General features: G+C 43.1%; 9 protein-coding genes across 9 annotated transcripts; 4 read left to right on the top strand and 5 right to left on the bottom strand.

The window, feature by feature from the left end:
* Positions 1 to 53: 53 nt before the first annotated feature.
* Positions 54 to 1,655, bottom strand: PADG_05893 (histone chaperone NAP1; the record flags this gene model as incomplete). The annotated part of the gene is made up of 5 exons (XM_010763159.1): positions 54 to 104; positions 175 to 509; positions 588 to 1,307; positions 1,429 to 1,508; positions 1,609 to 1,655. 5 exons carry the CDS (start codon positions 1,653 to 1,655, stop codon positions 54 to 56), a joined length of 1,233 nt encoding a protein of 410 aa, XP_010761461.1.
* Positions 1,656 to 2,685: 1,030 nt separating this feature from the next.
* PADG_05894 (uncharacterized protein) lies at positions 2,686 to 7,862 on the top strand (the record flags this gene model as incomplete). Its single annotated transcript, XM_010762952.1, has 21 exons — positions 2,686 to 2,789; positions 2,856 to 2,898; positions 2,985 to 3,518; positions 3,578 to 3,931; positions 3,984 to 4,118; positions 4,173 to 4,239; positions 4,326 to 4,457; positions 4,508 to 4,857; positions 4,909 to 5,054; positions 5,115 to 5,225; positions 5,292 to 5,601; positions 5,658 to 5,814; positions 5,867 to 6,199; positions 6,249 to 6,331; positions 6,384 to 6,518; positions 6,575 to 6,807; positions 6,860 to 6,983; positions 7,037 to 7,082; positions 7,139 to 7,289; positions 7,350 to 7,498; positions 7,582 to 7,862. 21 exons carry the CDS (start codon positions 2,686 to 2,688, stop codon positions 7,860 to 7,862), a joined length of 3,978 nt encoding a protein of 1,325 aa, XP_010761254.1.
* Positions 7,863 to 9,481: 1,619 nt separating this feature from the next.
* On the top strand, positions 9,482 to 11,546 carry PADG_05895 (CMGC/CDK protein kinase; the record flags this gene model as incomplete). The annotated part of the gene is made up of 8 exons (XM_010763160.1): positions 9,482 to 9,615; positions 9,672 to 9,753; positions 9,806 to 9,902; positions 9,962 to 10,116; positions 10,171 to 10,198; positions 10,255 to 10,468; positions 10,527 to 10,721; positions 10,790 to 11,546. The coding sequence occupies 8 exons, from the start codon at positions 9,482 to 9,484 to the stop codon at positions 11,544 to 11,546; spliced, it is 1,662 nt and encodes a 553-aa protein (XP_010761462.1).
* Positions 11,547 to 12,090: 544 nt separating this feature from the next.
* Positions 12,091 to 14,067, bottom strand: PADG_05896 (phosphoglycerate dehydrogenase; the record flags this gene model as incomplete). The annotated part of the gene is made up of 7 exons (XM_010762953.1): positions 12,091 to 12,175; positions 12,277 to 12,332; positions 12,411 to 12,469; positions 12,554 to 12,596; positions 12,672 to 13,261; positions 13,340 to 13,647; positions 13,763 to 14,067. 7 exons carry the CDS (start codon positions 14,065 to 14,067, stop codon positions 12,091 to 12,093), a joined length of 1,446 nt encoding a protein of 481 aa, XP_010761255.1.
* A 544-nt stretch (positions 14,068 to 14,611) lies between these two features.
* On the bottom strand, positions 14,612 to 16,470 carry PADG_05897 (serine-tRNA ligase; the record flags this gene model as incomplete). Its single annotated transcript, XM_010763161.1, has 6 exons — positions 14,612 to 14,788; positions 14,874 to 15,266; positions 15,333 to 15,848; positions 15,925 to 16,086; positions 16,148 to 16,218; positions 16,323 to 16,470. 6 exons carry the CDS (start codon positions 16,468 to 16,470, stop codon positions 14,612 to 14,614), a joined length of 1,467 nt encoding a protein of 488 aa, XP_010761463.1.
* A 1,075-nt stretch (positions 16,471 to 17,545) lies between these two features.
* Positions 17,546 to 18,305, bottom strand: PADG_05898 (uncharacterized protein; the record flags this gene model as incomplete). The annotated part of the gene is made up of 3 exons (XM_010763162.1): positions 17,546 to 17,788; positions 17,896 to 18,164; positions 18,251 to 18,305. 3 exons carry the CDS (start codon positions 18,303 to 18,305, stop codon positions 17,546 to 17,548), a joined length of 567 nt encoding a protein of 188 aa, XP_010761464.1.
* Positions 18,306 to 21,729: 3,424 nt separating this feature from the next.
* On the top strand, positions 21,730 to 22,177 carry PADG_05900 (uncharacterized protein; the record flags this gene model as incomplete). Its single annotated transcript, XM_010762954.1, has 2 exons — positions 21,730 to 21,919; positions 21,990 to 22,177. 2 exons carry the CDS (start codon positions 21,730 to 21,732, stop codon positions 22,175 to 22,177), a joined length of 378 nt encoding a protein of 125 aa, XP_010761256.1.
* Positions 22,178 to 22,609: 432 nt separating this feature from the next.
* Positions 22,610 to 23,531, bottom strand: PADG_05901 (uracil phosphoribosyltransferase; the record flags this gene model as incomplete). The annotated part of the gene is made up of 4 exons (XM_010763163.1): positions 22,610 to 22,661; positions 22,721 to 22,892; positions 22,949 to 23,307; positions 23,380 to 23,531. 4 exons carry the CDS (start codon positions 23,529 to 23,531, stop codon positions 22,610 to 22,612), a joined length of 735 nt encoding a protein of 244 aa, XP_010761465.1.
* A 1,036-nt stretch (positions 23,532 to 24,567) lies between these two features.
* PADG_05903 (uncharacterized protein) lies at positions 24,568 to 27,443 on the top strand (the record flags this gene model as incomplete). Its single annotated transcript, XM_010763164.1, has 2 exons — positions 24,568 to 27,063; positions 27,147 to 27,443. The coding sequence occupies 2 exons, from the start codon at positions 24,568 to 24,570 to the stop codon at positions 27,441 to 27,443; spliced, it is 2,793 nt and encodes a 930-aa protein (XP_010761466.1).
* Positions 27,444 to 27,901: the final 458 nt, after the last annotated feature.

Below are 27,901 nucleotides of genomic sequence, written 5' to 3' on the forward strand. Positions count from 1 at the left end.
TAAAGACATCAGAAGCATTTAGGATCCACCCGTGGAGACAAACAAAACCTTGTCTAGCTCTGCTTGCATTCGGCAGCCTCTTTCTTGGGCTTCGATCCATCCTCCTGTTAATCGAGGTTAGCTTAGCTAGACGGGTGGGATATTAAATAAGAACAAATTCTTGGATCATCTTACCTCTTCATCAGTCTCCTCATCCAAAGCCCCATCCGACTTCCGATCATCGTCATCGTCATCGTCGTCGTCATCCTCATCATCATCATCGAAGTCATCCATATCCAGATCCTCATCGAACTCCTCAAACTGAAGTGCCTCCCCGGTGAACCAGTCAACTGCTCGGGGAATAAGCTTTTCTTTGATATCTTCACCGAGTTGATAGTCCAGCTCCAACCGTTCTTCTATGTCGGACGCTACATCATCGTTTTCCTTGGTCGGTGGGTTTGGCGGGGAAAAGAAGTTGAAGAATGAATCGGTGGGAACCTTAACCTTCACTATACGGGTCTGCTTGGTGCCTATATCGACAAACAAAAAAAGATCATTAGGACTCAACAATAATATTATAGATTTTTATGATGATAGAGGTTCCTTACTCTTATTTCGCTGCTTTTTGCTCTCGTATCTAACAGTGAGGTCTTTGCCTTCCTTCCATTCAATCTCATCTCCATCAGCGTGATCATAGATGAAATCACCACCGTACCCACTTTCTTCCTGGTAGTAATAGGTCTTGGTGATGGTTTTGTTTGTGAAGAACTCGTTTTCGGCGAACTCGAAAACCAGGCGGAATCCTGGACGCTCAAGATACTCCATGCGGATGTCCGTCAAGTGCTTCAGAGCCTCCTCATCTCTGTCAGTGATCATCTCAGAGAGAGAGATATGGTTCTTCATGGCGGATAACCAAAACTCGGGAATACCAGCAGCAACCAAGGTTTCACCATCATCCGTTTTGGGTTCCTCTTCAGCCTTGGTTTCCTCATCGTCGTCTTCATCAGCTCGTTTACCAGCCTTAACTTCGTCTTCAGTGGGTTCACTATTCCCGTTAACGATTGTTGCACGTTTGCTGTATAGAGGCTCAAACTTGGCGAAGTATTCCTTTTCTAGCTCAAGAACCTTTTGTTGGAATTCTACCTCAAGTTTCGAATGTTCCTTCTGGATGCCTTTCAGGCCTGCCACGCGACGGCGAATTGAAGCAGGGAGGGACTCGACATAACCGGACGATCGACCGACTAAAGAGCCCAATTTTCCCTGAATCATTGACACCAGTTTTGGGTTTTGCGCAAATATCGACGCAGCTGCTGCACGGTCGAGGTCCTCTAAACATTTTTCATGTCAGTTGGTTGTCCCGGCAAAACACTACATTCAGGAGGGAAAACAAAGAGAAGAAAAAAAGAAAAGAAAGAAAAGAAAGCAAAAGGGCAAAAACAAAAAACGCACCTTCTTTAATGCTGGCGACACCTGGCTGTTGAGCGTGGGAGGAGATGGGTGCATTGTTGGCCGGGGTATTTTGGGGAGTGCTGTTGACGAACAAGGATAGCAGTCAGAAAAGAAAGTCCCTTGAGAAATGCACATAAAAAAAGAGGTGCCAAAAAGCTAAAAGCAGGATACACGACTTACGGAGCTGTGGGAAAGTCCACTTTCTTGTTTCTGATAGGCTCCGCCATCTTTCCTTGCAGGATAGGTGACAGATAAAAAGAGAAGTGGGACGTGAAATCTGAAGGGGAACACAGAGAGGGAGAGATAAGGGACGTGTGAGTGAGTGAGAGAGAGATAGAGAGAGTGACAGTGAGATGCGGAGGGAGAAGAGAGGAGATGGGAGATGGGAGATGGAAGAGAAGCAGTGAAGAAGTTGGCGGGTTGATGGTTCGTGGTTGATATTGGCGCTGAGTTTTTCTTGAAAATGTTAATGGATTGACTCACCAAGGAGGCTTAGCGCGGATTTTGGTTGAGGAGGGGTCTTGGCGCAAGAAGGACGTTGTTTGCTCAGTCAGCACAAGAAGGTAGTTAGTTAAGAGAGAAACGGGCATTTTTCTTTGTCTTTTTCCTTTTTTGTTTGAAACGAATACACGCAATATAATTCCATTTAATTTAACCATATTGGATATAACAACACGGAGCATACATGGGGCTGTAATCTATTTATAATGATTTACTTCATATTTTGGGTGCGATGTATTTATCGCAATATAGGCTTCGTGTACAATAACTTAGTTACCAATAACTAACTTCATGTATCATCCCTCCCGCTTGCACAAAGTAACCAGATGATTGTGGAACACTTGAATACAATAATAATACTGCAGCGTAATACTTGTTGCTGTCGGTACTCCAGAGTAGTTCATTCAACCCGGACAGATCAGAGCACTTCCATACGCCGTCAATCCAAGAGCGGGCTCAAGGGTCGTTATCGGGAGTCACATGATGATAAGCTCCCGCGCAAAAAGCAAAAAAGCCACAGGATTGAGCTTGAAGTTCGGCTAACATTCAACCAACATACATACACTGCGGAACTGGCATTCTATTCTACTACTGTGCATTTATACATTTACAAATTTACTGGTCCCGAAACCTGCGTTCTTGATTTGTGATATCATCATACTGTATCTACGGTACATCCCCGAACGAAAATGTGCCTACCAGAATGACGTTGCGCTACTCTTTGGCTAAATAGTTAATGCGTCTCGCGCTTTAACCATGGCGAGACCGGGGATGTCGTTGAACGGAGGAGATACGGGAGGTGGCCATGAGCCACCTACTGTATCTTCAACCATATATCGACGGCGCTCCGTGAGAAGCAGGTAACTCCCTTATATATTGCCAGCGTTAAGGTATGGTTTCGTTTGACTGGTTGTTTGTTTTATTAGGAGCGCGAGTATAATATCGGATGTTGAAATGGCCCATGAAGAGGTGAGTAGTCTCACCTGCAAGCTGTCCCGGATCTAAAAAGACTACTGTGGGAGACACAGAGAGAATCTATTTTAACGTATGGACAGATCTATGCTGGGCCTGTTTCGGAAAGCATTCCCTCCAGCGTTGCCTCCTTTGTCCCCCGCCAATCTCGACGTGACTCGCAACACAGCTTCACCTACTTCCATGAAAGCCCAGAGGCGCCAGAGCGGGCGGTTACCGATGCCGTTGAAGACGAAGATGAGGAACTTAACGGCTATGAGGAGGAGTATGAGGGTGATGTAGAGGCCCCACAAAGCCCAACTCGTCGTTCAATGGATTCTCACCCGCGAGATTCTTTCGATGAGCCATTGCTTCACCGATATAACTCGTCCAAGGCTTCTATGAGGCGGCCACAGCTTGGCCAAACAACTTGCCAGAAAATATATATCGCCACTGAGGACCTGACTGCGGTCATTGCAGGATTCAACACCAGTGTTTCCGGCTATATTACGTACATGGCTATTTGTATACTATCGTGTGGTCTAGGGTATCTGCTCTTCCGGTGGCTTCCTCGATGGCGCGTGAGACTAATCGGCACACCAGTGCCATTATGTCAATGTCAATGGACTGCAGTTGAGGTAAGGTCATTTTTGGATTATGATAATTAAATTAGTTTTCCAGTACTGAAACGAGGCAGGATCAATGGGGGCAATTCATGATCCATGAGGTCACAAGTCAACCATATAGCCGTCCTTTGTCAACAGTCTTCGGTGTCCCAAACAAGGAAGTCGACTCTCCTGCGTTTGGTGATGAATATGATCCGGTGCTTCCATATCTACGATTCTTGGATTATCGCTATATTCGATTTTACTACCATATTACTGAGGACCAATTCCTACAGTGCACCGGCTGGAAGGATCCAACTTGGACAAACATTAAAGCTTTACGAGCTGGATTGGCGGCGGAGGAGCGGGATTTTAGAGAGCAAGTATTTGGATCAAACGTTATAGAAATCAAACAGAAAAGCATTCCGCAAATCACAGTTGACGAGGTGCGTTCATCTGGTATGACGATCCCTTTCACCCGCTAATTTTGCTTTGCAGGCCTTCCATCCATTTTACATTTTTCAAATTGCCAGCTTGATTCTCTGGTTTTTGGATGAATATTATTATTATGCCATCTGCATTTTTCTTATCTCGGTCTTCAGTATTACTGCAACCACTATAGAGACTAGATCGGTATATTTCTCTAAATATACAATTTCAAGGGTTTGATCTAACTTAACATATCAGACAATGCGTCGTCTAAGCGAAATCGCTCACTTCGAATGCGATATCCGGGTATTAAGGAGCGGGTTTTGTATGACTTTCTTTTCCTACGACTCATATCATATCTCTGTTTATATGCCTAATCTTCAAAACAATATGACTTACCATTCTGAATAGGGAGATCAATTCGGTCTCGTGAGTTGGTTCCAGGGGATGTGTATGAGGTCTCCGACCCGTCCCTTACTCAGGTTCCATGCGATTGCCTCCTTCTATCGGGAGACTGCATCGTTAATGAGAGCATGCTGACAGGTCAGTCATCCCTGACCTCTTCTGAAAAGTACCCTCCTAACCAAACCTAGGCGAATCCGTCCCCGTTGCAAAAACTCCTGCCACAAATGAAGCTCTTGCTGCACTGGACATAAGTGCGCCATCTGTTCAACCTAGTGTGGCAAAACATTCTCTTTTCTGCGGAACGAGGATAATAAGAGCTAGACGCCCACAGGACCCTCAAGGCGACGAAGCTGTCGCGCTGGCAATGGTTATACGAACTGGGTTTAATACAACTAAGGGTGCCCTTGTTCGCTCAATGCTTTTCCCGAAGCCATCTGGCTTTAAATTTTACCGAGATTCTTTCCGATATATATTAGTTATGGGAATTATTGCTACTTTTGGATTTATCGCATCATTCATAAATTTTGTTCGATTGGGGGTATGTGATCACATCCTTGATTAGAAAGCTTTGATCTAACTATTAGGCCAGCTTCCGTGGCATATCATTATCATTCGTGCTCTGGACCTTATCACCATTGTTATTCCACCTGCGTTGCCTGCTACTTTATCAATCGGAACAAATTTTGCTCTTTCTAGACTCAAAAAGCAGCAAATATTTTGCATTAGCCCTCAAAGGTATGCTATTAAATTATGTCGGTAGTTCGTATAATTAATCCATGCTAAAAATGTCTCTAGGGTTAATGTTGGTGGGAAGCTCAACGTTGTTTGTTTTGATAAGACCGGGACTCTTACAGAGGACGGCCTTGATGTCTTAGGGGTCAGGGTTATACGCCAACCAGACTTAAGGTAGATAAATTTCCCAGCACACGTAATTCATCCGGTGAGGCCAACTGACTTTATTTGGCCTACTAGATTCAGTGACCTACTTCCGAAACAATCAGCTATCATTCCTCGCCGGTCGAATGAAAGGGATCCTACCGTGGACTTCCGTGCGCACAGAGAGATCCTCTATACGATGGCGACGTGTCACTCTTTACGCATAGTAAATGGAGAGCTGATTGGAGACCCCTTAGATGTGAAAATGTTTCAGTTTACTGGGTGGTCGTTTGAAGAAGGGAACCATAATGCTACAGATTTCGACTCGGAACACGATTATATTTCTCCATCCATCGCCAGGCCTCCAGCTGGGTTTTCTCTCGACGATAATGAGAATGAACCAGATGTAAGTGTATATCTGGAATATTTTGATTTTGGGTGGACTAACGATCTATCTGATAGGGTAAACCGTTCGAACTTGGCGTTCTTCGGTTATTCGAATTTGTCTCTCAACTTCGCCGGTCAAGTGTTATAACTCGACGGTTTGGGGATCCCGGTGCCTATATTTTCGTGAAAGGGGCACCAGAATGCATGAAGGATATATGCCTCCCCGAAAGTTGTTAGTATATTAATGCAATTAAACCCTGTTTCCATGTTAATATTGTCTGTAGTACCTCCCGATTTCGAAAATCTGCTTAGCTTTTACACCCATCGAGGTTTCCGCGTGATTGCCTGTGCAACAAAATATATCAAGAAACTGAGTTGGATGAAAGTCCAAAAGTTGACTCGACCGGAGGCCGAGTCATATCTCGAATTTACGGGGTTCATTATCTTCGAGAACAAACTGAAACCTACCACCAAAGATGTCATTGCCGATCTAAATCAAGCACATATCCGTAGTATCATGTGTACCGGAGATAATATTTTGACAGGTGTCAGTGTTGCCCGCGAATGTGGTATTATAGATGCCTCCGGCCCATGCTTTATACCCCGTTTTGTAGCAGGTAAGTAAACTCTATGATACGTTCCGGTTTGATGCTTACCATTTTACAGGCAATTCTTTTGATCCGGGTGCCCGCCTGAGCTGGGAGAGCACGGAAGATGCTTCCTATCAACTTGACGAAAACACTCTCACGGTATGTCGATTTATGTATCTAGTGGCAACTCATCGTCTTAACAAATTTATAGCCACTTTCGACTCTCGATGGAAACGACTTATCAATACCTTACCGATATTACCAACCACCCAAATACTCCATAGCAGTTAGTGGTGATGTATTTCGATGGATTGTTGATTATGGATCCGTGGAAGTCCTAAATAAAGTACGTTCCCTCACTGCGAACGAAGAAAGAACCCTAGCCTGACACATTTCAACCAGCTGCTTGTTCATGGCCAAGTCTTCGCCCGCATGTCACCTGATGAGAAGCATGAGCTAGTCGAAAAACTCCAGTCTCTAGATTACTCTTGCGGGTTTTGCGGTGATGGGGCAAATGACTGTGGAGCGCTGAAGGCTGCGGATGTCGGTATTTCTCTTTCTGAGGCAGAGGCATCAGTGGCAGCCCCCTTCACTAGTCGAGTGTTTGATATATCCTGCGTTCCGAAAGTTATCAAGTAAGTTGTTCATTGCGCCGCCGATGTCAAGCTCTGTACTAATGCAGCGTAGAGAAGGAAGGGCGGCGCTGGTCACGAGCTTCTGCTGCTTCAAATTTATGAGCTTATATTCCGCAATACAATTTACCTCTGTGAGCTTCCTGTATGCATCTGCATCGAATTTGGGAGACTTCCAGGTGGGTTAAAAACCAGATGCCATATTTGGCTTGCCATTGCTAACCGGTAATAGTTCTTATTCATTGATCTTCTCTTGATATTACCGATTGCAATATTCAGTGAGATCTACCTGCCACGGGCCCCTATTGTAGAAGCCTCATTAACCTCTGTTTAGTGGGTTGGACCGGACCGAGCCCAACCCTTGGCCGCAAAGCACCGACATCAAATCTAGTTTGCCGTAAAGTGCTGGTTCCGCTTCTTGGTCAGATTGGTATTTGCATTATAGTGCAGGCCGTTGCGTTTGAAACGGTACAGCTACAGGACTGGTAAGAATTTTCATCTAGACTTCCGAAATCCAGGACCTAACGACGTTTCTCTTGCTTCAGGTATATACCCCCGACACGAAACTCGAACGACACCAACGTGGCAAACTCCCAAAACACAGCGCTTTTCCTTTTGTCATGCTTCGAGTATATATTTTCCGGGCCTGTACTCAACGTGGGGCGCCCATTTAGGCAGCCGATGACTTCGAATGGTTCGTCAATATTCCTGTCCTTGATTGTGTTTCGGTTTGACTATAACGATTAAATTTTACCAGAAGCTGATCAAATTGTGCAGTTCCTTTTGTTGTTACCATCATCGTAACATTTCTTTTCTCTACGTATATGCTTTTCGAACCAGCCAAATGGCTGTTCAATTTCATGCAACTCACGGAGATGTCTACCTGGTTCAAAGTTTGGATCCTGGCCATTGCGCTTGTTGGATTTGCTATCGCATGGATCGGGGAACGGCAACTTTTCCCTAGGCTGGCCCGTCTTGTTGGATATATTCACTGCTGGTATCGTCCAGATCAGGCGAAGCAACGGCGACGGTATAAAGTTTTGCTTGAGGAAACATAGTGGTATTGGGAGATGGTCTTGCCATATATCTATGCACTCTTTTAGCGTATTCTTGGTACTGTTTTCTTTGAGGGAGACATCGTACATTTTCTAGAATATAGAGCGTTATGTATACGAACATTCCTTGGTGAAAAGGACCACCGAGGATAGGTGCTTACACCGATTCCAATTTGCATGACCGAATGTCCTTCCTGATGCAAGGCCTTCAAGCAATATATTTCAATTGCCGTGCAAGCGTGTTATACTGAATACAAAGTGGGAATAGAGCAATATGATACAGATACTTATAACTCATAATACATGCTACCTATAGCATCCGGTAAAATGGAATTCTCAACTCCTTTCTTTCCGTTTAAAGTGTATAGCCCGATATATCGCACTGCAGTCTCACACCTTAAAAACACATTTTTTGCGTATGGTTCTAAAGAGCTAAACACCGCAGGACTCCATCCGACTAGGGCTCCAGGTTGTTGTCAATTCCCCCTTTCTGTTGCTCCACGGTATATCGTAATCGAAAAGTCTATTCAATGCTCCCAAGGATGCTTCCAACCAAGCAGCGCAGGACCGTCTTTCTTTGCGCGATACATCAACTATAACATCCCAGATGAGACAGGTCAGAAAATGACAAGTATTTGGGGGGTCCGCATTTGGATTTGGTACATTCAACGTACGAAGAACCACATGCTAGCCCCAAGAGAAGTTGCGGCAAACCGGTAGAGCGGCCGAACTGGTGGAATCTTAATGGGGTGATTGGAAGGCATGGCTCGAGGGATCCAATCCAATAGCTTTCTTCCCGCATATACGAGTTAGTGAGATGTGAAAGCAGTATCAATTCCAAGGAAGCATACCTTTAAACGGACTATGAGGGACACGGTTGGAACAAGCAATTGGCTGATTATACTTCTGTTCTTCTACTGCCGCGGATTGAACGAGTTCAGATGAGTCAGTCCAAAGAGGAGAGAAGGATGTGATTAGGTAATTGAATGAGATCACATGATAGTTAACTATTCAACTTGCGTCCACTTAGGGTCTAGCGTATTTTGCTCTCACTTCCCGCTGCGATCATCGGTCGCGTTTTGCGCCGCAGTTTTGATTCACATCTCAACGCTACTGTTGCTGTTCAACAATCTCGGTGTGGCAATCAGAGACATCTTTTAGAGCGCATATCACCAGAGCATTGTTTATGGACCTTCTGAGCTGGCAGAAATCAAACGCTAAATGCTTTTGATCCACGGTCAATCAGACAACCCAACCCTATATACCTCTCCGGAGTTGAATCGAGCGCAATATTCGCTCCCCTATAGCTATACCAGAGAACTTTTATAACAGCTTCGGAAGCTTCGAGCTGCGCTTTGCGGAACCCTGAAATATTCTGCCTTTCGTTGTCGAAACCCATCTGCATCCTTGATTTCCCCCCCCCCCCCCCCCCACATCGTTGAGATCCAATGTCCGCTCAAACTACATCTGACCACCCCATAGACGAGCTGAAGCCATAGAGGTGCCCCTGTTGTTCTGTTGCCGCTGTCTAGGAGAGCTCAAATGAGAGTTGCTCCTACCGGGAGAGTTAACTAAAATACAAACTCCAAGTCCTTCATAGGACTTTGTTAAGATTGGACAATATGGTCATTCCCAACTCCTCACCTCAATCTAGAGTTCCTCTGGAACGCGACAACTGCGGGAATCCGCGTTTTCACGGTTGTTTGAGTATTCGTGAGTTTGATTTTCTGGGGAAGTTGGGAGAAGGCACATTTGGGTATGTCAGAAATGACGGTTCTTTTGATGAATGGGAATCTAATATGCGCATACTAGAGAGGTGTACAAAGCACGCTCCAAAAAATCCGGCGCCATAGTTGCACTGAAAAAGATATTAATGCATAATGAGAAGGATGGGGTAAGTTAATTGCACTGGAGACTGGGGTCTTCTTCTAACGCACCTTCGCTAGTTTCCCATAACAGCGTTGCGAGAAATCAAACTTCTGAAGATGCTGTCTCATCCTAATATTCTTCGGCTTCAGGAAATGGCTGTCGAACGCCCTCGAGGTTGGTTTTCGTTTTTGTCTCCTGTTCTTTCGTCAGAGCGGTGCTCATAATTTTAAAAGGGGAGGGAAGGAAAAAGCCTAGCATGTACATGGTCACTCCATATATGGAGCACGACCTTTCCGGCCTGTTAGAAAACCCCAGCGTCCACTTCACCGAGCCCCAGATCAAGTGCTATATGCTACAGCTCCTTGAAGGTTTACGGTATTTACATGAAGTACATTAACTCCTGTGATCATGCCTTGTATTTCCTAAGTAACTGATTGTTTAGAATAAAATCCTGCATCGTGATATGAAAGGTTAGATTAAGGATTTCCCCGCTGGCCGATACGCCACAAGCTAACAGTGCAAATAGCGGCGAATCTCCTTATCAACAATAAAGGGATCCTCCAAATTGCAGACTTCGGCCTTGCTAGGCCATATGATGAACCGCCTCCACAGCCAGGCAAAGGAGGCGGAGAAGCTATGAGAGACTACACAACGTTAGTTGTAACTCGATGGTATAGACCACCGGAACTTCTACTTCAGCTTCGGAAGTATACTACGGCAATTGATATGTGGGGTGTTGGGTAAGAGTCCTTATATTTAACGGAGACAGTCCTTCACGGATACTAATTTCTCACCCAGCTGTGTGTTTGGTGAAATGTTTAAGGGGAAGCCAATCCTTGCAGGTAGCAGTGACATAAATCAGGCTCATCTCATCTTCAGTCTTGTCGGTTCCCCAACAGAAGAAAATATGCCGGGTTGGAGTTCATTACCTGGTTGTGATGGTGTGAAATCCTTCGGCAACAAACACGGCACTCTTGCCACTGTTTTCAAAGAGTTCGTTTCGAAAATTTATATTTCCCTCAATAAAATTCGGATGCTAGTGATTCTAATATGTCCCACAGACAAGGACCGGGAGTTATCTCTCTTCTAAACGAGCTTCTTAAACTAGATTGGCGAAAAAGGATCAATGCAATCGACGCTCTACAGCATCCCTTCTTCCGTAATCCTCCATTACCAGCCCGTCCTGGCGAAATACCCGTGTTTGAAGACTCCCACGAGTTAGACAGGCGGAAATTTCGTGGGCAAAAAGCTGCATTACCTCCTGCACCGGCTGGAGGGTCAGTTGGGATGGGACCCAATGGCGAATGGTCCTCGGGATCAGGATCTAGACAGGCCTCCGATCAAAAATCTAGTCGAATACCCGGTGCAGCCCGTGGCCCTCCTGCAAATGGGGTTCCTGGGGCTAGTCGGCGACCCTTTGACAGTCGCATCAATGACGTCGCACAGGGCCACAGAAGACAGGTGTCAGATGAGCCTCGTGGACACCTCCAAGCTTGGCAAAGGGATTCAACGCTACCTCCCAAACCACCTGTGGCTTCACATCAACCATGGGCTGGCGGGCAAGGGTGGCGCGGAGACAGTCGTCCCGAATCCAGACGAGACGGCCATCCACCTCGCAGGGAAGGTGGCTTGGACTCGTATGTTCCAGATTACAATGGGCATTCTGACCGCGGCAGGGGCCGCGATGATGGACGAAGAGATCCTGTGGAAATGCGAGATTATGATCGGGATCGTTCGAGGAGGCGAAGTCGTAGTCAGGAATTTCGAGATAGGACCCGGTCAAGGGAGACCAATCCTTACTATGACCACCGGCAATGATCTCTATGGTCATCAATGGGCGGCACAACAATGATTCGTCAGCACTCTTGTTCTCTCCATTTTCCCTTTAAGTACTCGAGTTCCTGTTCTCGAGTCTCGGTTGAAGCACACTGCAATGGCATAGACGTCGTTTTAAGAGACTCTGCGTTTCCATTGGTACCGATTTACATCACTTATGTTTTCATTGGAGTTTGGGCTTGTAAAATGAGGAGAAAGGGTATTTCAATAAATTTGCAAAATAACATATCATTCTCCCATTTATTATATGTACTAATTACCAAGTGAACAATTCAATGGCATTACTGAAAGATAAGAGGTAGATAAAAGACATTTAAGGAACTACTCGTCTAAGTTACTTTTCATGCTCTGCTACATGTATATGAACATTTGCGCTGGCCCAAGTTTTCTAAATCCCCGTTTCCAACGCGAAAATATGAACATTGGCTGTTGAGAGACGTACAGAAATTTAAAAAAAAAAAATTACATATTCAGATAATATCTAGACGTATGTGGCACGTTTGCCGTCCCGGGTAATTCACACTCCCTAGTAAACTTCGTTGGGTAGATAAATATGTGTACGTGTTAAATCGATATTTTTAGTTAATATAAGATTCGTGTCATGATTCGAGCTACGCATTTAGAATAATTGTCAGTCTAGTCTCGTCCTTCATAATATAAACACCAAGGGGGGTTTTGATTCATACATGGCAAACTCTCGAGTTTTTCATACAGATCCTTAATATCACTGGTACTAACGTCGCTGATATCTGCCATCAGATATGCAACCTATCCCGTCCTGTTAGCACGGGTTCCAAATGCATCAATTGCCACACCGTCTAGTTTTAGAGGAATATGTTTGCTTACGTCGCCGCGACTATCTGTCATCTGTTTATCAACATTGTGATCGCCAAGGATTTCGTTCACTAGGAGTGATTGTTAGCAAAGAGAGAGCCGGAAGGAGAGGTCTTCAGATGGGGCTTCGAGGGAAGAGGGAAGCCTTGATTTACCCTTCCGGAGCACGCCAGGAATATTCTGATGGATGAAGATGACCTAATTCGCACATATAAGTTAGTTATCTGATAGAGATTTCAAAAGTAAATATGGAAAAACAGGGGGAGCATTGACTCGTCCGTGATTGGGCTCTTCAATCGTCAACGACCGCAGATTCACCTCGGGCATATTGACAGCCCCTACAGTCACACCTTCATTTACATAGCGCACGAGCGCCTCAGCAACCTCAATGCCAATCGCGCTCTGTGCTTCCTCAGTGCTCCCGCCAATATGTGGCGTCAGAATCAAGTTCTTCAAGCTCCTCAAGTCCGTGCTCCATTGATTGAGATCATTGTTGAAATAGTCACCATTACCCGCTGGTTCGTTGGGATAGACATCAAGCGCAGCTCCAGCAATTGCTCCAGTTCGCATTTTATGGATCAAGGCAGGGATGTCAACGACGGTTCCGCGGCTGGCGTTAATAAGATAGCTTCCTCGCTTCATCTGGCTCAGCTGTTCCGGACCGATCATATTCTTGGTCTCAGGGAGTTCTGGGACGTGTAAGCTGACAAAGTCGGCCTCTTTGAGAAGGTCATCCAGGGTGGGGACTTGTCGCGCCGTTCCCATCGCCATCAGATTGACAACGTCGTAGTAGATCACATTCATGCCCATTGCGTCTGCTAGTACGGACAACTGGGATCCAATGTGGCCGTAGCCCACGATTCCTAAGCATAGAATAACATATATATGTAAGCTGTTGCCTTTCACCTAAGACAGGGCACGTCATTCTCCTGTCAACTCACCAAGCGTCTTCCCCCGCACCTCCCAGCATTTACTGCTCACTTTATTCCACATCCCATTGTGCATTTCGCTTGACCTATCGCATAGTTGACGAGCCAGCGCAATGATCTCACTGATGACCAACTCCGCAACACTGCGTGAGTTGCTGAAGGGTGAATTGAAAACGGCTATGCCATGGGTAGCAGCATACTGGAGATCGACTTGGTTGGTTCCGATACAGAAGCAGCCGATGACAATGAGATTGCGAGCCTCTTTGAGCACCCGTGCAGTCAGCTTGGTCTTTGATCGTATGCCAATGACATGTACCTCCCTTTAAGAAAAGGTTTGGATTAGCCCTTGTTTGTTTTCTTTTCTTTCTTTCTTTCTTTCTTTCTTTTCTGGTTTATCTCTGGAGGAGAAGAAGAAGGGTGTGACTGTAAACAAACCGAATCTTCTCAATCAGTTCATCCTCTGGTAACGAAGACTTTAGAAACTCAACCTGATAGCCCTGTTTTGACAGAATATCTCTTCCCGTCTGATTTACGTTTTCCAGCAGCAATATTTTAATGTCACCTGATGCGAACGGCTTTAGTGGTTTAAGCGCTGCTGCATTTGCGGCTTGCACCATGCCGTAACTCGATGGCGGGGAGTGGAAAATTGCGGTGGGGGAGGTAGAAAAGCTCAAACTGCGAGAAACATATCGAGCGAGCCTTTCCTGGTTGTTTCTGATATCTCTTGCGGCGGACGCCATAGTCAATAGAATGGAATGGGAGGTATTCTTACAATTAGCTCAACCTTTCAACCTGGAAGAAACGAGAAGCGATTCAGAATAAAAGTGTTCCGTTGGATCTAAGGTTGTTCATTTTAAGGTTCAGAGGCGAGGAAGGTAAATAGTTAAAAACTAACTATGCGCCCACCAAGATAAATCAGAGTTACCAGTCCGATTCGCCGGTTGGAGCTTGGAGATATTTTTAATCTCTAATGTAATGACTAGTTACAAGTAAATAAATTGCCAAATGTCTAATGGTATCTGTTTATTATGGATGGAAGTGGGTTAAAGATTGTATATTTAAGTTATTTTTATTTGACACAACACTTTTTTACTACATTCATTCATTCCAAGCAATTGCTTTCCAGTACTTCAGTGGTATCTTAGATATCTATCTCGTTTAGACGTAGCGGAAACATGAAATGAGATTCTATATAAAATGTTGAAACTGAAGTCACTTGCTCCGTCATACGAACAGAGAGTACGATGCAATATCTGCCCAGTACACATATCCCCGCCCTTCCCCTTATACCTTCAAGTTCTGCATCTCCTGGATGACACAACCATTATTCGGCCCAGGATTCTGTTTGTTTTTCGACTTGGACTTATCCGCGCTGGATTTCTCAACCAGATCCTTAGTATACAGAATTTCAGTAGGCTGACCCGGGATATACTTCCGCAAGACTTCGGGAACGATGATACCCTATACAAAAGGGGAAAAGGGGGATCTAGGTTAGTGGCTATGTTTTTGAGATAGGCAGTAATGGAGCAGCCCTTTGCAAACTCACCGTTTCTGTTTGATAGTTTTCCAAGAGACAGCACAGCGTGCGCTCTGTGGCACACAGGGTAGCGTTTAATGCGTGAACGTAAGTCTTCTTATTCTCGTCGCTGCAGTCCTTCTCATCGGCGGAATCCTTCTTTGCTCGATATCGTATCTCCAATGCTCGGGATTGGTAGTCGGTGCAGTTCGAGCACGAGACTAACTCCTTGTATGTGCCCTGGGAGGGAAACCATGCTTCCAAGTCATTCTTCCTTGACGCGGCATTATTCAGCGCACCAGAAACAATATCGACAACTCGATATGGTAGACCGAGAGATTGGTAAAATTCCTCTGAATTCTTCATCATATCCTTGAAGGAATCCCAAGAATCCTCAGGTTTGGTTATCACAAATTGTTCTATCTATATACACGGTAGTGTCAGCCTCGCATCCCAGGAAGTCTTCATGCATAAGTTGTCGAAACTTACCTTTTCAAATTGATGCACACGGAAAATCCCCATTACCTCTTTGCCGTGAGAGCCAGCCTCCTTTCTGTAGCAAGTGCTATAACCAGCATATTTGATGGGAAGATCGGTATCATGAAGCCATTCTCCGCTATGTAAAGCAGACAGAGGCTGTTCAGAAGTTGCAATCAGATATCTCTCCGATGCCTTGTCTTCATTCTCCGTGACCTTGTATAACTCCTCATCGAACTGCTCAAGCTGAGCTGTCTTTGCCATAAACTGCTTCAGCATAAAGTAAGGCGGCTGGTTGAGGGTGTACTTCTTCTTGAACAGAAACTCCAGCCCGTAATTTACCAGAGCAAGATTCAAGAGAAGGCCATAGTTGATGAGACAATACCCTCGATGCCCAAAGATCTTGGTGCCGCGTTTTTGGTCAAAGCCATCCAAGCGATGAAGGATGTCGTCGTGTGAAAGGCAGAAGGCCGGCTTCTCTTCTTTGAACCCTTCTGGCGCCCATGACGAGAGAATTGCGTTGTCGTCCTAATCGAAAAATCCATTGCTTGTTAGTGTATTGGTTTCAGACAGCAGGAGCAAAAAAAACCATAGGACTATCAACCTCGTTCTGGCTGGTGGGAACATCTTCGTGGACATAATTTCCGATGGTCCTGAGCTTTTGGTCTCTTAACAATTCTTTCTCCGTAGCCAATGCATCAGCGTCCTTCTTTTGTTTCCCGAGCTCCACTTTTTCCGCAATCAGATCAGACACATCTTCTTTGTTCTGGACAAAACACGATAATTGTTAGTACCGGTACGGTATCTCTGGGTGGAAGAGAGCCAACCTTCTTCTTTTTCCCAATCTCCTTTTGAACCTTATTGATCTTTTCGCCTATCTGAGTAACCTCATAGCGCGCTATGATAAGGGAGCAAAACGTAAGCTGCAAGTTCAATGCAGAAATATACGATAGATAATAAAGACGTAAAGTAGATTTAAGTGGTAGATTAATTCAGCCTTACCTTCACGAGCAATTTTGAACAGGGCAACAACCTCGTCTACAGCCTCCACCGGGGCACCGCGACGTCGCTGATTCTCCCTTAACCGCTCTTGGCTCTCTGAGATCTTCTCAGGAGTAGGTCCATGGACAAAGTCCGCGATGTCAAGCATGGCGACGAAGTTTTGGAAAGCGGGTGTTCTTAGTCGCTATTGTAACCGTGTAACCGTTCAAGGAAGTTTTCCACAACTGGGTCTGGAGTCCACTGGATGGTTCCCTGAGGAAAGAGATATTACGAGGACTGGTGGTAGCGGACGAGGGGACGGGATTGCCAGGGGCTGTAGGGATTTGATATGTTGGCTATAATAAAGGGAACTTTGGTAGGATGTTTTGTCGCCCAGAAAAAAATAGAGGGGAAAAGAAAGAGAGGATATATATATTATTAGGGCCTGGCCCGTGCACAGGGTTGGAGTTGATCTAACCAACGTTTGTACAATTTCTCTGCAATATGCCTAGATATCTCTGCTAGATGGGAGGGGATAAAAAAGAAGGATAGAGAGAAAGAGAGCAGAGGCTATAACGTGTGGAGAGTGGTTAAGGCTCTGCTTTCTAACAAATGCGTCTGTGAATGCCCATTACAAATGCACTGATTGACTAGAAGCTGGAAATGCAATGTGTATTAAATTAAAAAAATAAAATTCATTTGGTGCGCCTCAATAGGAACAGTCGTCTATGCTGCCGTACTCGCAATAAAAAAAAATTAAATAAAAATAAATTAAAAAAAAGAAATAGAAAAAAGAAAAGACAAATACTATAGGGAAGACCAGGCATAAAAATACACCAATATGAAAGCTTCGGTTTGTCGATTTCTCGAATTATAACCATAAGAACAGCAACAAATACCGATCCCTGAAACCTGTAATCTTGAGCGAGTAATACAGTGGAAGGGCGACTCCAAAGAAAACTAAAAATCCCAAAAAAAGCAAAGAAGAATAAGAAAAAGAAATGATGGAGGTTCATGGGAATACGTTCCAGAATGTCACACATTCCCGGGACCCTGGAATCCTAAGAGTCTCTTTCACTTGAACAAACCGGTCATCCTAGCCATTGTAACCTGTGTTGGCTATACAAACAAATGAAACTGTAAAGGAAAGCGAAAATGAAAATGAAAAGGGAAAAAAAATTAAATAAATAACATGAAAAGCAACTTTCAAAAAGGCATTATCTCATGACTGGTCTCTAATGTTGTTACATAATGGTGCATTTGCTGTTCCCCCGGTCAGGTTCGGTCGGGTTCTGCGACTTCTCGACTTCAGCAATCATCAGATCAAAAGCTTTGGAGACGTTTTCATCTAGCCGGGCGCTTGCCTCGGTCCAGGCACAGTTAAATTCCTCTCCTAGTTTCTTTCCTTCTTCTTCGGTAACCTGTCGCACGTCTGGTCTGAGATCGCTTTTGTTTCCGACAATCACTAGAGGTACCCAGTCCGCTCCCTGTGGTATAATCGTTGATGAGTTAGCATTTGAATTGAACAGCCAGAACCGTATATATAGAGAGAGTATATATATTTGAAAATAAGAAGAGATTTTGCAACAATTACCAGATGGTTAAGGATTTTGTCCCGAATTACTTTAACCATGTCGAAGGAAGGGCGCGACGCGACTGAGTAAACAATGATATAGCCATGAATGCCAATAAAATGCTTCGAATTCAGGATACTGTATTCGTCCTGGCCAGCAGTGTCCACGATCTCCGTGGCGAAATCCTGGCCCTTGTATTTGATGGTGCTGCTGAATGTATTCTCGATCGTGGGGTAATAGCTCTCGACGAACACGCCATCGACGAACCGGACAGTAAGAGAGGATTTTCCTGTTAACACCCCGGGACACAAAAGTTAACACATGCAAGAAAACAAAAGTGTTTTGACCAAGCTGGCAATTTATCTGTGTACATACCCACTGATCTGCTGCCGACAATGGCAATCTTCCGTTGCTTCGGGGGTGGTGGCATGTTCGTCGCGATCTGCCAGAATGGATTCGTTTTTGGTTCGGGTATTTATAGTAGCGTTTACAACCAAGAGAAGAGAGACTGGGGAAAGACTGATGGGATAGGATAGAAGAGGGAGGGGTGAAGAATCAGAAATCCAGAAATGGTTGATCCAATGGAGGATGAATTGGTTGTTAAGTTAACGGCGCAGAAACAGGATATGTATGGATGACCTTCAGCTGCACAAAGATTGGGCGTTGAACTGGTTACGAGAACGTACAGTACAGACGCTAACGGCAAAGGAATAATATTTGACCATGGATTGAAACCTGGAGTGTAAAACGATAGAGGGGAGAGAGTGTGTGAGTGTATGAGTACGTGAGAGATATAGAGAGAGCAAGAGTGTGACGAAGCTTTCCAAAGTGTTGAGCTTTTTACTTTTAATTGCGGAGAAATGATTAACTATACGAGGTACCTAGGATGTATCAACACAGAATGGGTGTACGCAGGAGGGTACCTATTGCTTCGTACCTATAGTACACGTATGTATGTAAAAATGTAATAATAAGTTATGTACCTTACAATATGCACAGAGTATGCACAGTACACCCAAGTACCTCCTCTCCTTGCCTCCGAAGTTGCCACAGAACTCTCCCGTTGTACAAGTCAGGATGGAGTAACCTCGTAGGTTGAACATCTCTGCCAGAGGAAAACATTGAGATGAACATCCGATCTTGTGGCCACTCCCCGGGAATTTTGACTAACAATAATTCCATGAATTCTAGTAGGCTTGCCATTCTATTATACATTCTTATACATCCTTTTTCAACTTAGATTTCTAATCTCCAGAGAAGTAGTTAACTAGCTTTAACATAAATCCATCATTAAATATTCAACTCAACTATCTTCAACACATTCATTTCTTTTTGTTCAAAAAGCTTTTTTTTATCTCAAAAATCTGACATACAGTTGGACATTGCTGCATATAAATTCAAAACAAAATTTTTATTATTCTTCTTCTTCTTCTTCTTCTTCTTCTCCTTCTTCATCTGAGATAAGTAGTCAATGACTATAATACTGATCTATATAAACTGTTAGGCTCAGCGCCCGACTGAGCCCGACTGAGCGCCCGGTTAGACTCGATGTCGGATTAAGCTCGGCGCCCGATTAGGCCTAACCCTCATCACATGACCAAACGACCATGCGGGTTTTTATAACGTAACGCCCTTTCATCCCATCAAGCTTAGTATTTCGTTATATAGCAGTTAGCAACGCAGAGAGTTTCCTTCTTATGCAGCTCGCATTCGCTCCCTAACATAAACTAGGATTTGGCTATCTTGTGAATGTAATATAAAAATTAATTTATTTACTTCAAAGTGAACTAAGAATCTAAAAGAAATAGCATATTTGTTAAATATTATCTTGATATATATAATAAAAAGATTTTCTCTTATTAATCTATTCAAATTCAAAGATTTTAATATAACTTTTTTATTTAGAATAAAAACTTTTTTTAAATTAAAATTTTTTTAAATTATTATTTTATCTAATTGATTTTTCACTTATTTATCTAAATAATTTATTTATATAAATAGTTTTAAATTAAATATTCTTTTTTTCAAAAGTTATAATATTAAATATTTTTTATTTAATTTTTATTTTTTAATTTACTTTTAAATATTTATATTAATATTAATTTGTAATTATTTTAAATTATAAAATTTTTAATACTTATTAATTAGTTATTATTGATAAAAGTTAAATATATTTTTTAAATAATAAATAATTTAATATAAATTTTAAATTTTATAAAAAATAATATAATTAATAATTAATAAATTAATATATATAAAAATATAAAAATTATTAAAAAAGAGAAAAAAATTAATATAAATTTAAATTTTTATTAATAAAAAAAACTTATAAAAATAATAAAAATAAAGCTTTAATAATAGATTTATAAAATAATAATTAAAATATTATCTTAATAATATAAATTATTATTATTTTTTTAAATTTAAATATATATAGTTAAAGATTATAATATTTATTTAAATTAAAATTTATTTATTTTATAAATTTAATCAACAAATATAACTTTAAATATATAATTATAAATTTTATTTTAGAATAATATAATATTTAAAAGATTTTATAATAAATAATAAATTTTAATAGTAAAATATTTATATAAAAATAATAAAAATACTATTTAAATAATATAAAATATTAAAATAAAGCTTTAATAATAAAAATATTTTATAAATAAAATTGATATAATATTTTAGTAATATAAAACTAGTATAAAAATAAAGTGTAAATATTATAAAAGATAAAAAATATTTTTTTATATATTAATACTTTTATAAATAGAAAAATATTATAAAAAACTATATTTTAAATATTTTATACTTAAAATTTATTATACTAATTTTTATATTATTAAAATAATATTTTTATTTTATTTATATAATATTTAAACTTAGTTGTTTTATATTATTATTAAAACAGTATTTTTACTTTATATATATAATCTTTTAATTACTAAAATCTTAATTTTAATATAATTTTTAAAAAAGTAAATTATTTAAATAAATAGATTATAAAATTACTATATTTTAACTAACTAAATTTTAAATCAAATCATTTTTTAATATCACAATATTTAATTAAATTAAATCAATTTATACTAGATTAAAAATATTTTATTTTGACATATCTAAGAGTATTATAATTACTATAACATTATGAAGTTTATTAATATTTTACAAATTCAAATAACAAAAACCTATAAAGTTAAATAATTGTCTATTCAATAAATGTAACAGGTAAAAAATAATAAGATTCTAAGCTTTATTTCTAGTTAGATATATTGTATATTGAATTTGATATATAAATCTAACAGAGTGGCAAGCTTGATTGATTGCAGAGTTTGCATGCTACGAAAATGACTCTATGGTGGAAAGCAGATCACGTGATGGAAGTGTGTCCGACACCCGGAGTAGTATCCACCATTAATAGTTCCCCGGCCTCGGGACACCACCCCGGGCAGACCTGAAATTCATAAGAACGTGTTGACATCATCTTCATCCTCATCCCCATCCTCATCCTGACATTCCTGACCCTCCTGACCCTCACCCTCATCTTCTTCATCCATTGCATAATTCTCAGAGAACAATACACAAAACCCGCATGTTCTACTTATGCTCTCTTTGAATCTCGGTGTGCTATTCAGATCAACGACTCGCTTGCGCATCAGAAATAGCTCTCTGCGAACTGGCTAAATTATGGTAGACTGAGTCTTTCCCAGCCCCTCTTTCTTCTGATTGATAGGCGCCTAAACCCTCAATTTGTGCTGCGTCCACTGATTATAGGTTGTTTTGTGTGTTGTCTAGGGCAAGCGCAAGAAGTCGAGCCGCAAACCGGTTGGGCCCAAGAAGGCAAGTTAATGCGCCTTTTCCGCAGATGCAACACGGGTTGTTTGCTAACCGCGGTGCAGAAAGAACCTCTTCCAACCACGTTTTCTTGTCTGTTCTGCAACCATGAGAACTGTGTAGTAGTGAAGCTTGATAAGAAATTGGGCCTGGGAAACCTGTCGTGTAAGATATGTGGCCAGCGTTTCCAGACGGGCATTAATTGTGAGAGAGTATCCCAATTACGATGTACTCTATTTTGTTCTGCCACTGATGGATCCCAATCCTTCTTTAGATCTCTCCGCTGCCGTCGATGTTTACTCGGATTGGATCGATGCCTGTGATGCGGTTGCTAAGCATGCTGCCGGCAACGATATGGAGACTACCACACGCGGAGCAACTGATGGATCTCCGGGGCCTGTGAGACGCGGAGCTGACAGAGATGAACTTGGCCAGGCTGAAGCTGGCCTCGATGATTATTGACGAGAAGCTTCGTTAGAAATCACAAATATTCTACCTTCCCAGACACCTCCCCTAAAGGAGCGTTCTGGGTGCGATGGATACTCATCCTTAAAATTGCATTCGATGGTGGGTGGATTTACTTTCAGAAATCATCTTGGCATGGGAAGGAAAAGGGATTCATCAGCGAAAAATATACAGCAGTAGCATCTGGAGGTTCCACTGCCATTGAAAATGGTTTAACACGCCTAACCGTCATTCAGTCCCACGACACCAACCCACCTTATCCCTGCCCACAGTTGTTTCTCTCTTGGATACGACTTTGAAAATCCCCGGGTCCAGCGCGAAATGAAATATCCTAGGGCAGATCACGGGAGCGATATTCATTAGTTGTTGGGAGGAATTAGGACAGCGCCTTGTTATATATGAGTATAAATTGAAGCTCTTGTTTCTCATCTATAATGTGTAGTATCGGTCGCCAAAGTCTCCCAAGCCAGGAATAATATACCTGGTTTTGATGTTAGATATAACTGAAAATCATGATAGTTGGACGTAAGCTTTACTAACTTCTTATCATCAAGGCCTTGGTCAATAAAGGCGGTGACTATTCGCAGCTTAGGGTACCTTCGAGCGAAGTCTGCAACCCCCGACGGGCTTGCTATGAGGTTTAAAAAGAGAATTCGATCTTCAGGTACTGCCTTCGACTTCAATACATCGACTGCCATCGTCGCGGAGCCACCTGTACAGATTGTAAGCATAAACTACGTTTGGGGCAGACTGAGTATTCGTTCGAACCAGTTGCAAACATTGGATCCAGAAGTAGCACCCATCTACTTGCAATGTCTTCCGGAAGCTTCTCGTAGAAGAGTTTTGGCTGCCATGTATCATCGTCTCTTTGAATCAATATTTTTCCAATGCGAACAGATCTACAACAATCACGCAAGCCCTGTTCCATAGCTTCTCCAGCCCTCATGATTGATACGCCGCAGATTTTCCCTTGGAATCTGACTCCCACGTAAGACCGGCCAACTGGTGTGGTTACAGATTGCTCAACAACGGGTAGGTGATTTAAGCCTTCCTCCACCAACAAGCGTATGATCCTATTTGAGTAAAAGATGAAGTCTGCTCTATCTGTACGAGCGTCCCTTATCATGCTTTAAATATCAATTCGTTAGCCCGTGGGAAACTAAACGAGGAGGAGATAAAATCAAGTAACTTGCGTCAACAATGCGATCAACTGAGGAGTCTGCGGCAGGACATGAACATTGTCGTAGTCGACAACCTGTGAGACCGTGGCTGTTGGCTTCTCTCCATCTGGCTTGTACAAAGGACCAACTCCTTGGCAAGGCGAGGGAACACCTCCCAGCTGTTGAGCCATTGTCTGCCTTTGTTGATCTAGGAATTTCTAGGCTGGCAATTTGCTCGCGGTAATAACGTGACAGAGTGTCAACACAATGCGCAACGCTTTTGCAGGACAGAAGCAGAGCGGAGAACAAGCAGAGAGCGCGAGAGACGTCGATTCAGAAACCTGCAGGAATCGTGAGGGTTAGACCTGAATTGTCCATAAACCAACACCTGATAGAGAAAGCCGGTGGAGGACATAGACGAGATACGAAGACAACTACGGTACCTTAGGTAACTAGATATATCCAGTTAAACTGAAGAGGCAACTTCCGGCAAGTTATCAGTCCGCCCAAAACCCTGGAAGTAATAAAGAGAGAAAACAACCATCAACTAGCCTATTCCGCCCGTAGTAAGAGAGGAGAGATGGGGGGTTGACTGGAATGGCTTAGAGGCTTCATTGGGCCCCACAGCTCACTTTGTAACGGTAGCTAACTAATAACTTTTTAACGTTCGTTATAAACTCGGAGCAGTGTTGGACTAACTTATATAACTCAATTATCATGACTGGGTCGTGGATTCTGTTATCGCGACAATTTCGATCGCTCATGGTGATGTCTACATATTTATTCCCCTAAATACTAGCACCATAATCACGCAGGAAATTACTCTCGTCGATGTGTCGTCTACTCATGTAGTTATTGGGCCTCCGTTGAGCGCCAAAGAATACATAACTACACATTCCACACGCTAATCGGGAGTTTAATTTAACTGTTTTAATCAACTAGGTACGGGGTTAAAAAAACGACTTCCACTCCATCCCACCCTGCAAGCTGCTTAACTTTCTTCCCCCAAACCAAAAAGGCCCTATCATTTCCCTGCTCTCCTATGCGCATGGGAGTTAGCGGATAACTGATAACTACTGAAGGTGGAGCGCTTGAACGAGTCCATTCCTTTCATCCCCACGGCACATCCAATAGATGGACCGAAAACGGCCCTTCCCCTTTCTTCCGACTTCATATCCAGCTCTCCCCAGCCTACATACTAGGTGATCTCCTACGAACCAATGAGCAATGGCGCCAGCCAGGGGTAATCCAACACCTCATCGCCAGCTGATCACTTACGGGAAGTCGTCGCGTGGGCACAAGGACGGAAAAGGACACCGATTGTTGACAAGTTCGCCGCCTGCGCAGACTCCAGGTCCCTTGCCCCAGGAACCTTCTAAGGACCTGATTCCATCTTCCGGACATACGGCAGCACGTATCAGGCAAGCAAGTGGGAATAACAACCTTCGCCAACACCCGGGCGCACTCCAAACACCTCAGGTGGCGAAACCAGCTAAGTCAACGTCACTGCGGCATCAGACAGCAAGCTACGAAGAGAGCAGTGTTTATGACATCACTTTGTCTGGAGATGAGCAACAGCATGAAAAGATAGAACCATGGAGAAAACGCAGAAAGATAGAGTCTCCGAAGATTGAATGGATTTCAAGAGGGTTTGCTGATATTGTAAACCCAAGCCCTAAACGTACGAGACCTGATCACACCCATCACGATTCCCCTGCTAGAGATGTAGCTACAACTGCAGCGCCCACTGGCCCCGCTGGAAAAACTGAAGTCGAAGTTGTTATTCGGACACCGAAACATTTGAAGAAATACTACAAAACCACAACCAAGGAAGAGGTAGCGCTGGAGGAAGGAGATGAGCCTGGTTTTGGTCTGCCTCGCCGCTCCAAGCAATCAATGGCCAATTTGCACACAGATCAGAGTTCCCACGTGGCTCCTAATCCGTCGTTGTCGCAGACAGCAGGTCAACAGGCTCTGAAGCCTCCCGCAAATACGCTCGTCCGCCCAGCAAAGTCGGTAAAGGATCCGCCACCAAAAATGCCTTCCTTGAACCCCAGACAAAGACTGGCAACCTCCGCTCGAGTTCACACTGGACCTGAGGATGATACTCTAGAGCAAAACGGATTTACAAATACCACCCCATCACGGAGAAGGATTGTAGATGCATTGAGCTTCACCCCCGGTACTATGCCTGGGTCACCAATTAATCTTGGTGGTGCTGACAGATGTTCCCGTTTTGCCAGTTCTCGGGCGTCCTCCGAGATATCTACTGGGACATCGGAGGATTCACTTATTTCTTCCTCTCAGCTCCCGGCTTCATTACATGAGATGAAGAACGACTCCCGATCCAATTCTCCCATCCGGTCACAGCATTCCCAGACTAGTGGTCCGAAAAATACATATGCTCGACAAAGGTCGTTCCTTACTGTTGGAAATGTAGCTGAAGATCCTCTTCTGGAAGCCCTACCCAAACCCCAATTTGCTCCACAGTACCAGGGTGGCCATTGCGTGCCGAATGTTATGGTTTCCAAAAGGCCTCGTTCGCTCTCATCCCATCCAAAAGACGATGGTGGCGGTGACAACACCAACGGGGTGGTGCGAAATATCTATGAACTCCGCCGCGCCGGTGAAAATGCTAGATTTGAAGGAATCGTAGACGCGATTTTTGAGGACATCGAAGATCCTACTTCCTCTGCTTCAAGAAGGTATAGTGGCCTAATACAGCTTTGTACAAAGTTAATGGATCACCAATTTGCGCGCCGCTTCCTGGCTTATGCCTTGGAGAAAAGACTTGCAAAAAGAGCTGGAGACTTGGGTGACACCATTTACATGTACCTTCTTACTTGTGCATATGGGTTAATTTTGGCAACTGGTCCCGTATCATCTGTGGTTCTGCATACCTGCTCTTCTCAGGTGTTCAAAGTTGTTCCCGACATGATATCAGACGATTCCGATATCCTTGATATGTCAAAACTGAAGGCGATGAAGACATCCAAAACAATTCAAGGGTCGCTCCGGGACTTCTGTGAACAAATGAGCCAGAGCAAAATTTGGCCTGATATTAAACCCGAGAAACCCACTCCTCTGGCCCTGGCCTTGCGGTGTATTGAGATGGCCGTGCGTCGCGCTCGTGAAAGTGGAGATGCTATAGACCATATATCGGATGCTCTTTTGTCCAAGCTGGTTGAGGTGCTTCTACGGCACTCCATGCTTCTCGAAAACAAAAGCGCCAAGTCAGACGATTTCTTGATCATCGAGTTGGCATTCTCCATTTTGGAGTCTTATACGGTTGTTCTGAGTTCTCTTAGTCCGAGTCAGGAGAAGATACTAAAGACACTTACGCCCCTTGGATGTTTACTATCCCAACTATCTCATTATTCGGAGCCGTGTTGCAAGCAGATTCAGCTGCTAGAAATTCGGTTAATTTTGAATCTCACGAATAACAACCCTTCGCTATGCGAAGACTTTTCGACGGCCGAGTTCATACGAGGATTGATGCAAATTGTGTTGTCCAATTTTGGATTGGTTTCTGAGGACTTTGGTAACGATAAACGGGATTCCTTCTTAGATGCGGTCATTTTGGCGCTTGGGGCGTTAATAAATCTAACGGAATGGAGCGAAGCCGCAAGACAACTAATTTTTAAAACGCGAAGCAACAATTCGACCACATTCCTCGATCGTTTGCTACAGCTATTTAAAGATGGGTGGGAGAAAACGTCAGAGGTAAGATTTATCTGCAGTCGGTATTACAAGAAACAACAAAGTGTAAAAGTAACTAATATCGACATCCCATCTCATCTGTTTAGGCTGAATCTGTCATCCAGACACACTCTAATGTTGTATTTGGTTATATATCAGTGCTTTTGAGCACAGTCTCCCTCAACGACGGGGCACGATTGCACCTTCGGAGTTCCCTCCACGGGAGGACCATTGATCGAGTACTGGCTACGGTCGATGAGTTTCTACACTACCATCGGAAGGTTGAGGAGCTTCACGATGGGAAAGATGGGAGCCAAGGGGAAGAGGAGTCGTCAGTGTCTGGGTTCACGTCGAGACTGCAAGGCATTGTGAATCGGATCAGAAATGCGGAGGGGATATGCTGAGGAGAGAAATGAAGTGGATGAAGCGAATAGTTTGAAGATTTTATTTCGCTAGCAGCGTAAAGAAGGGATTGATTGCACGTATGATTGACTGTACAGAATTTATGTTTTTATTGCAGCATACTTCCTATATCATTCCTATATTACTATAAAGAGCAGAGCATATGGAGATACATATCTAGATGGAAGAGCGAACCTCCACTAGTTTCACGTCTAGGACAGGATGCGGGCCTTGATTGGCTGGATATCCTGATGGGTTAGCCCAGAACGAAACTAGTAGTTATTATGACATTCCTAAGAATTAACGTAATCAATAAGCGAGCGAACCATATAAGTGAGCGAACCACTTCCCACCCTCCATACAATGAGAAATGCTCTGCATCAAAAATGTCAACCACACAAAGAAATAAAGCCTCTACTCAGGAAGGAAGGCTTCCTTTAGCCATTCAAGCACTCAAAAA

Source organism: Paracoccidioides brasiliensis, assembly GCF_000150735.1.
Source record: "Paracoccidioides brasiliensis Pb18 unplaced genomic scaffold supercont2.7, whole genome shotgun sequence".
In the NCBI taxonomy this organism is placed as follows: domain Eukaryota; kingdom Fungi; phylum Ascomycota; class Eurotiomycetes; order Onygenales; family Ajellomycetaceae; genus Paracoccidioides; species Paracoccidioides brasiliensis.